The sequence below is a fragment of the Berghia stephanieae genome, chromosome 12 (genome assembly GCF_034508935.2).
Source record: "Berghia stephanieae isolate SIO BIC M18660-M18661 chromosome 12, UCSD_Bste_1.3, whole genome shotgun sequence".
Classification (NCBI taxonomy): domain Eukaryota; kingdom Metazoa; phylum Mollusca; class Gastropoda; order Nudibranchia; family Aeolidiidae; genus Berghia; species Berghia stephanieae.
This window is the reverse complement of record NC_088371.1, coordinates 14,451,331-14,461,330: the sequence shown is the minus strand read 5'-3', so window position 1 is coordinate 14,461,330 and position 10,000 is coordinate 14,451,331. Positions and strand designations below refer to the sequence as shown.

Sequence of the window (10,000 nt, the reverse complement as noted above, 5' to 3'; positions counted from 1 at the left end):
ACTTGCTAAATTTGACACAGTAATTAGCAATAGTCTACCCGGTAATGGGTAACACAGTCTGTTACAGGAAATATACGTGTTTACATCCATGTCATGTGACTGTTAAGGTTATTGATTAATTTATCAAGATGAGAGTCTCTGTCTCATCGTTTCTACCATAATCTCCACGACCACCAGATCCTCCACCACCATCACCACCACCACCACGACGATCAATTTCATCATCATCATCATCATCATCATCATCATCATCATCATCATCATCATCATCATCATCATCACCACATCATCATCATCATCATCATCATCATCATCATCATCATCACCACATCATCATCATCATCATCATCATCATCATCATCATCATCATCATCATCATCATCATCATCACATCATCACATCATCTCATCATCATCATCACCACATCATCATCATCATCATCATCATCATCATCATCATCATCATCATCATCATCACCATCATCATCATCATCATCATCATCATCATCAACCTCATGCTCATCATCATCATCATCATCATCTTCCACACCACCGCACCCTCCACCACCATCACCAGCACCACCACCACCACGATCAATTTCATCATCAACACCATCACCATCACCATCATCAAAATCATCCTCCTCCTCCTCCTCATCATCATCATCATCATCATCATCATCATCATCATCATCATCATCATCATCATCATCATCATCATCATCATCATCATCATCATCATCATCATCATCATCCTCATCCTCATCATCATCTTCCACAAGACCACATCCTCCACCACCATCACCACCACCGCCACGACGATCAATTTCATCATCAACACTAGCATTATCACCATCATCATCATCATCAGCAGCAGCAGCATCCTCATCCTCATCTTCATCATCATCATCTTCCACACCACCGTATCCTCCACCATCACCACCACTGACCTTGAACGGGGAGTAGTGTAAGATAATCCAATGGGATCTGTCCCTTGCCATCCTAGAGGGCACCAGGGCCATGTTTGGGTCAATTGACCGGTCACTCCCATCTCTGTCCACCACGTTCCTGGATACAATCACGGCTTGCTGGGGCTGCAAGAATTATGAACGAATTATGAATTAATGGAAACAAAGATATTGAACAAATATGAACATTAAAAGAGAATATGTGTGACCCACCATCTCAAAGCACTATTGTGCTGGGATGAACCAGTGCCGGAAATGTAAGTCATTGAGAGAGAGAGAGAGAGAGAGAGAGAGGTAGAGAGAGATAGAGAGATACTTATACGCATATGTACACTCACACGCACACACATACACACACACACACACACACACAATATATATATATATATATATATATATATATATATATATATATATATACATGCGCGCCGAAGTAAACCTCCGGAACACACCAAACAGTATTCAACGTCAACTGGATAGAATTACACTCCATTTCGCCATGATGAAACTATCTTGATGGGAGTAACAACGTTGTAGACAAGACACACTAGGTGAGAATATTAAATAATAGATAGATAATAACAACTCGATAGATAGATAGATAGATAGATAGATAGATAGATAGATAGATAGATTAGATGGAGAGAGAGAGAGAGAGAGAGAGAGAGAGAGAGAGAGAGAGAGAGAGAGAGAATGCGGGAGGTGGGAGAGATCTTATGTGTTTAGTTTTGTTGAGCTTTCAAATATTCTATTATAATGTATGTAATTTTTATTCACCTTTATTTTTGGTTGCCTAATGTCTTCTCCTTTTCATAGTATTTCATCAGACAATGGCAATACCTAAGGTAAATTTCCAGAAATGAATAAATAAAGTTGATCTAATCTTATCTTTTAGGAAACGTAGATCAAAATGGTTTACCTCCTTTATGTCCTCTTTATCTGATGAGGTCATATGTTTGGCCTGGTCCACCATCGGGCAGGTCGAGTTGCGTCCCCTAAATTCCTTGAGCACTTTCAACATTATGAGTTTTGAACCAGTCTGTGGAAGGAAAGGGATGGTTTGTTTTGTTTGTTTTTAAGGGTTATACGGCGCTTGCAACACGTTAAGGTCATATCAAAGCCAGTAAAAAGGAAGAAAATGTGATAGTAAAATTTTTTAGAATTACGATTAAAGCATCCAAGTAAATGTAAGACAAAGAGGAGTTGGTTCAAATAGGAAACAGATGTAATTTCCAACAGCACATTATCAGAGTACTTAGTTTGAGATCACCTAAAAGTCTCAATCAGGCACAAGCACAGGGCCCTACTAAGATGAATACATTCAAATGTTTACAAATCATATATCATATTTAAACAAAACATAATACAAGGCAAAACAGAGAAACGATTTACAAGACAAAAAAAATACCATCTCCCAAAACTGCAATTATACATTTGACTGTTTCTCTCTTAGCTAGGGTATCCGGCCAAGGCCAGGACAGAACCAAGTAATCTCATCCCAAGACAAAGACAGAAAATATGTTGGAAAACAGAAATAGGGGGATAGAAGACATGTTATGTTATGTTATGTTTATGTTTTAAGGGTTTTACGGCGCTTGCAACATATTTAGGTTATATCAGCGCCAGTAAAATTGAAGAAAATGGGATAGTAAAAAGTTCTAGAATTACAATTAAAGCACACAAGAGAAAGTAAGACAAAGGGGGACTGGGAACAAAAAGGGATCAGATGTAGATGGATAGAGACACAGTAAGTGGCTCTCCGCCCGATATGGGAGGTAAGGAACCCCACCTAGGACAGAGATAGTATCTCAGTTGTTTTCTGTATTACTCTAAATAAAGAACACACAACATTTGGGCCAGAAACTAGTACTAATACTAGTATATGGATCGATTAAAATGACCCTAATCTTGTAAAAAAAACTCTCAAACCTGAGAATTCGCGTGGTCATTCAAAACTTCTCATAAACCACTTTTGGAGAATAAAGCGATTACAACGATAAATTAAATATAGACTCGGGCATATGAAGATGGTTGGGAACTTCTCGGTTCTTCTTCCAAAAACGGTTAATGCTTCTGTTGCTACAATACGCCTACTATAATAACAACAATTACAGCGGTTTTGGACTGCAGTTAAGACATAATCACACAATCTGAATATGTTATAATCAACTAATGCACTACTACTACTACTACTACTACTACTACTACTACTACTACTACTACTACTACTACTATACTACAACTATATACACTATTATATTACTACTACTACTACACTACTACTACTACTACTACACTACTATACTACTACTACTACTACTACTACTACTACTACTACTACTACTACTACTACTACTACTACACTTCTACTACTATACTACTACTACTACTACTACTACTACTACTACACTACTACTACTACTACTACTACAAAACAACAACCACTACTTCTACTACTACTACTACTACTACTAACTACTACTACTACTACTACTACTACTACTACTACTACTACTACTACTACAAAAACAACAACCACTACTTCTACTACTACTACTACTACTAATACTACTACTACTACTACTACTACTACTACTATTATTATTATTATTATTACTACTACTACTACTACTACTACTTCTACTACTACACTACTACTACTACTACTAACTAACTACTACTAACTTACTACTACTACTACTACTACTACTACTACTACTACTACTACTTACTACTACTACTACTACTACTACTACAAATACTACTACTCACTACTACTACTACTACTACTACTACTCTACTACTACTACTACTAAACTACTACAAAAATAACAACAACCACTACTTCTACTACTACTACTACTACTACTACTACTACTACTACTACTACTACTACTACTACTACTACTATTACCACTACTACTACTACTACTACTACTACTACTACTACTACTACTACTATTTTCCCCTATCTCTGTCATTTCCATCCATCCTCTTCTTCCTTCTCCTTGTCCCCGTCCTCTTCCTTGTCCTCCCCCTCTTCCTCCTCCTCCTCCTCCTCTTCCTCTTCCCCCTGGTCGTCCTCCTCCTCCTCCTCTTTTTCTCCAAACTCCCCTCCCCTCTCAGCTTTCTTCTCTAAAACCACCTCGTTCCCATCTTTCCTTCAGTCCTTCCCGGCCTCTGATCCTCCATCCAATTTTACCCTCATTCAACATTATATTATTGTAAACTTCCCTCCCCTCCCCTCTCCTCCTGCTCGACATTATCCTCTATCCCTCTTCCTCTGGTCACTACCACATCCTACTCACTACTAATTACTCTGACCATCCCAGCTCACGGTGTATTTGTCTTTAGACTCTCTGATTTAATTACTAACCGCGGCGGTTTATGGCCAAGCTTATTATGGTCCCATAGCCCAATTTATCTTACAAATTATTTCATTATGACAATGACCACCAAGTCGAAGCTGATCTCATCCCACTCACTACTCACCCAGCTACTTCCCTAACTAACTGCTCAGTGGCTCAGTGAGTGGCTCATGGCTCAGGGGTACGTCGCACGGTGTCTCGTGTTCGTCTTGTCACAAAATCAAGCAATGTTTAGCGCGATCAGTGGCCGGATGGGTGACAATGATGGTTGGAAAATAAATTCTGGTCCCGAGTTGTGTCCGAGTTCTAGGTATGCATGGCATTTTACACACGTTAAATTATCCCATCAAGAAAAATTCATTTTTTGTTCAATAATGAGGAGTAGAATCGGAGTCATCGTAAAGTTATAGATAGTTCGAAGATGACGTCACTCAGGTCTTTGTTATTGTTTTTTGCCATCCGCGTTTATGAGTAATGCTCACTGAATTGTATCAACCCAACTATAAAAGTTCATGGTTACACAGAGTTTTGTGTGTTGGTTCGTTATACTTCCGGATGGCAATGTTATGAGCTTCTTTGCCAAGCGCATACTATCTATAGCCTGACACTGAGCAAAAAATGATGTCAAAATGCCAGTCTTTGGTCACAAAAGAAAACAAATCGTGAGTTGTATTCAATAGTTCAACCAATGGGACCACTTGTTTCCATGAGCACTACTAACGACAACTCGCTACTAAATAATGACGTCAAAATGCCAGTCTTTTTGGGTTTCAGTGTCAGGCTATAGATAGTATGCACTTGGCTGAGAAGTTCACATCCGGACGTAAAACTGGCCAACACACAAAACTGTGTGTAACCTTGAAGTGAGAAGTACTCATAAACGCGGATGGCAAAAAACAATATCAAAGACAGGAGTGACGTCATCTTCGAACTTTCTATAACATAACGATGGCTACGGCCTGATACTGACAAAAAAAATGACATCAAAATGCCAGTCTTTTGCCACAAAAGAAAACAAATCGTGAGTTGGATTCAATAGTTCAACCAATGAAATAACTTGTTTCCTTGAGCTCTACTAACGACAACTCACGAGACGCTACACAAACCTAAAAAAATGACGTCAAACTGCCAGTCCTAGGGGGTTCTTGTGTCAGGCTATATATAGTTCGAAGATGACGTCACTCAGGTCTTTGTTATTGTTTTTTGCCATCCGCGTTTATGAGTAATGCTCACTGAATTGTATTAACCTGACTATAAACGTTCATGGATACACACAGTTTTGTGTGTTGGTCCGTTATACTTCCGGATGGCAATGTTATGAGATTCTTAGCCAAGCGCATACTATCTATAATATGTTAACGATGGCTACGGTGTAGAATAAATTTGAAATACCTTCCGTTTGTTAAGTGAAAAGGGCGATCGTGCTTGGACAACTTGCAGCAAGGTTAGAGCATTGTTCATTATCTCACAGACGACACTTTGTTTCTCATTCATTTTTATCGACTATAATATTATATTTTTGTTGACTGGCCTATTTTGGCGAGCGCCAATAGACTTTATTGCTGTACTGAATGTGGGGACGGATCATTTTTCAAAGCTGTTTTACACGTACACACACATACACACGCACATACATACACACACATACAACTCATTCTCCACCACTCACTTTCCTTCATTTCTACGTGATACAAAGCTGCTAGAAGCTGCGGACTGTGAAAAGTAATAAACAAAAATGAATATTACAGATTCAAAAAAGAATAAAATATCATTCACGGACGTTTTGGGTTCAAAACCCTTCTTCAACCAACAACAAAAAACATGATACACGTGTTTTCTTAACAATGTGTTGTTTATTGTTTTTTGCTGTTGGCTGAAGAAGGGTTTTGAGCCCGAAACGTTCAGTGTTTGTTTGCTTTTTTTGTGTTATGTTTTGAAGCTGTTATATTCATGTCTTGATGGTATATGTGACCCCTCGTCTCAAAACGGTATTATGTCAGGATGGGCCAGAAACTAAAAAGCCAAATTATAGTTAAACTGGTCAAAAATACGAAACGTTGGTATTTAGTACGGTAAAATATGATCTACCTTCCCCTCTATAAAGCATATAAACGCAACTTTAGCATGATATTTCTGGCTACAAATTCCATTTTCAACATCTTAACCATCCCGACTTAATACCGTTTTGAGACGAGGGGTCCCATATCAGATTTGGTGACCATAATTCTTCCACAGGTACTCATTTTATTGCTGAGTCGGATGAGAAAATTCTGGTAAAGAGAAATTTCCAAGGGTCCGTTTACTCTCACCCCCCCCCCCCCACCCCCACCCCCCTTTCTCTCTCTATCTCAACCTCTCCTCCCCCTTCTCTCTATACTCCCATCATATCAGGCTATTCGTCCTTCTTTCTTTCTCTTCCTTCCCCCTTCCTTCCCTCCCTCCCTCCCTCCCTTTCTCCCCCTCTCTCTCTCTCTCTCTCTCTCTCTCTCTCTCTCTCTCTCTTTCTCCCCCCCCCTCTCTCTCTCTCTCTCTCTCTCTCTCTCTCTCTATCTCAACCTGCCCTCCCCCTTCTCTCTTCCATCATATCAGGCTATTTGTCCTTCTTTCTCTATCTTCCCCCTTCCTTCCCTGCCTCCCTCCCTCCCTCCCTCCCTCCCTCTCTCTCTCTCTCTCTCTCTCTCTCTTTCTCTCTCTCTGTCTATCTAAACCTCCCCTCCCCCTTCTCTCTTCTCTCTCCCATCATATCAGGCTATTCGTCCTTCTTTCTCTATCTTCCCCCTTCCTTCCCCCCTTCCCTCTCCCCCCCCCCCCTGCCCCCTCTCTCTCTCTCTCTCTCTCTCTCTCTCTCTCTCTCTACCTTCTCCCATCAGGCTATACTCCCATCTGCCATGACAAGAGATCGAACGTGAAGGACATAATTCTCCCATCTGTAAATACCACAGCCCACCCAAACAGGGCATATTCAAATAGACAATCTTGGGCATGGGCGTGTTTAAACAGACTGCCATCAAGGTAGGCCATCTAAAAGATTTGTGTTGTGGTGCCTTGCTTGCCATCATACCCTGATAAGCAGACAAAACTAAAAACAAAGTTTTCTCAATGTTGGTCAAATAACAAAAAATATTACTTCAAAAATATCGGTGGGGGGGGGGGGGGGAAGGGGCGGGGAGGGGCGAGTTGGTAAAGCACTTGCTTCCAATCGCAAAGGAACCGTGTTCAATCTCGGGTGCAATCGAGATTTTTTCTGACCCTCCCTCTCCTCACCCCCCCCCCCCCTCTGTCTACCCAGCAGTGTTGGGTAGCTATGTCTGTTAGATCTCGAGGAAAGTACTTTGCGATAGACTAGCATCCTATCCAAAAAGTTAAAAGAAATTTCTATTGTCCGTTTCATGCTATAGAAACCGGGATAAAATCCGGCTCCATGGGTCTATTGACTGTAAAGGACTACTTTATAAACATTTTTACTTCAAGTATCGATTGATTAAAATGAACCTGGACTTGTCCAAAACTCTAAAATCGAAGATGTGATACAAGAATCAGGCTTGGGGCTAGAAGATAGAAATCTTTAAAAAGCGTTTATGATGTTTGTTTTGTTTTTGGGGGTTTTACGGCGCTTGCAACACATTAAGGTCATATTATCAGCGCCAGTAAAAAGGAAGAACATGGGATAGTAAAAAGTTCTAAAAGTACAATTAAATCACCCAAGAAAAGGTAAGGCAAAGGGGAATTTGTTCAAATAGGAAACAGGTGTAGATTCCAAGAGCACACTATCAAAGTACTTAGTGTGAGATCACCTAAAAGTCTCATCCAGACACAAGAACAGGTCCCACCTAAGAAAATCAAATATTTACAAATCATATTATATAATATGTAAACAAACCAATTCAGTACAAAACAGAGAGATGATTTACAAGGAAAAAATATCATTTCCCAAAACTCTAACTAAGCATTTGACTGTTTCCCTCCCATCTATGGTATCCGGCCAGGGCCTGGAAAAAACCCCCAAGTAATCTCATTCCAAGACAAAGATAGAAAGCATGTTGGAAAACAGATAGATGGGGATAGAAGACACAGTAAGTGCATCCCTGCCCACTATGGTAGGTCAGGAACCCCACCCAGAAGTGTGTATGAAACAAATGCTAAACGAAGCAAGAAAGAAAAATACAAGAAAAACAACAACGAGCTTTTATACAGCGCAATATCCACTAAACGTGCTCAAAGCGCTTTTCAAAGGCTCACTAACCAACAGCAACATGTTGAACGAGACATGACGCCTGTTAGGCGTGTATTACAATTTTTTCCGACAAAGACAAATATGTTAAAGATCAGGTACTCATTTTACACCTGAGTACGGTGAGAGAATGTGAGTAAAGAGTCTTTTTCCAAGGACCCAACTATGTGCCGAGCGAGTATCGAACCCAGGACCTTTCGATCTGAAAGCGAGTGTCATACCACAAGACAACATAGCCGCACAGAAAAAATAACATCCCAAAATAAATTCAGTCTTCCTTAACAGGGGATCGAACCTCGGACCTCGTGATTATCGGTCAAACGTGCATCTATTACACCACAGAGGCGATCAATTGACAAGTTGGAGATTTTTTCAGACTCAGAGATATGGAAAGTTAAGAATTTCGGGCCAAAAATGAATTTAAAAAATTTTTTTTTGGTCAAAGTCTCATAATATAGATAGTATGCGCTTGGCTAAGAAGTTCACAACATTGCCATCCGGAAGTATAGCGGACCAACACACAAAAGTGTGTGTAACCATGAACGTTCATAGTCTGGTTAATACAGTTTAGTGAAAATTATTCATAAACGCGGATGGCAAAAAAAAAAAAAAAATTAACAAAGACCTGAGTGACGTCAGCTTCGTACTATCTATACAAGAAAACTAATTATATTTCTACCACTCGATATGTACGTCCCTCATCTATTTTCCTTCAACTAGGGTAATGTCCCTTTGGGCCTAAAAATAACCAAAAGGAATACAATATCGGCCTTAGTAATAGGAGGTCAAGAGAGTAACGGTGAAGAAACGTGGATTATGAGTTTGGAAAATTATCACATGAACACTAATCTGGAAAAAGTGTGGGAATGGAATGATTGTAAAGAACATTGAGTTTAGAGTTAAATTATCAGATTTAAATGAGATGATGACGGTGATGATGATGATGATGATGATGATGATGAGGAGGAGGAGGAGGAGGAGGAGGAGGAGGAGGAGGACGATGATGATGATGATGATGAAGACGACGACGACGATAGTCACATCGTAGTCACATGACAACCACATTATCTCATTCGTCTGTAGTGTTTCATTCATCCTGTTTTGTTGATAAAGGGTAAACCCGAAACGTTCATTTGATCTGTTTTTGGTAATTAAATTGAAGCTTACATTCAATTTCACATTGTTATTGATTTCTTCGAGCTTCGAGCAGCAACATTTACATTGCTTTTCTAAGCAATTTGCTCATCTCCGAGCAAACGCCCTTTGTACTCTTAAAACATTTTAGATGGCTCTTTCATTCTTATTATAATAAATTGATCCCATTTCACTTCCCACACACCCACGAAAAGGTCAAACGAACTAGTTTTAATTACTTTGACAGACAAAAAAAAGACGTAGGATTGCAGAATGTTTTAAATTTTGTCCATGATTGAC

At 39.7% G+C, this 10,000-nt stretch overlaps 1 protein-coding gene across 1 annotated transcript in view; it reads right to left on the bottom strand.

Moving 5' to 3' along the window:
- Positions 1-10,000, bottom strand: part of LOC144958170 (uncharacterized) — a 396,336-nt gene that overhangs the window by 68,700 nt on the left and 317,636 nt on the right. Inside the window, exons 8-9 of the mRNA XM_078889943.1 lie at positions 1,887-2,006; positions 950-1,093 (exon numbers count right to left, since the gene is read on the bottom strand). Coding sequence (XP_078746069.1) covers positions 950-1,093; positions 1,887-2,006 — 264 coding nt within the window. The remainder of the gene's footprint in view (positions 1-949; positions 1,094-1,886; positions 2,007-10,000) is intronic.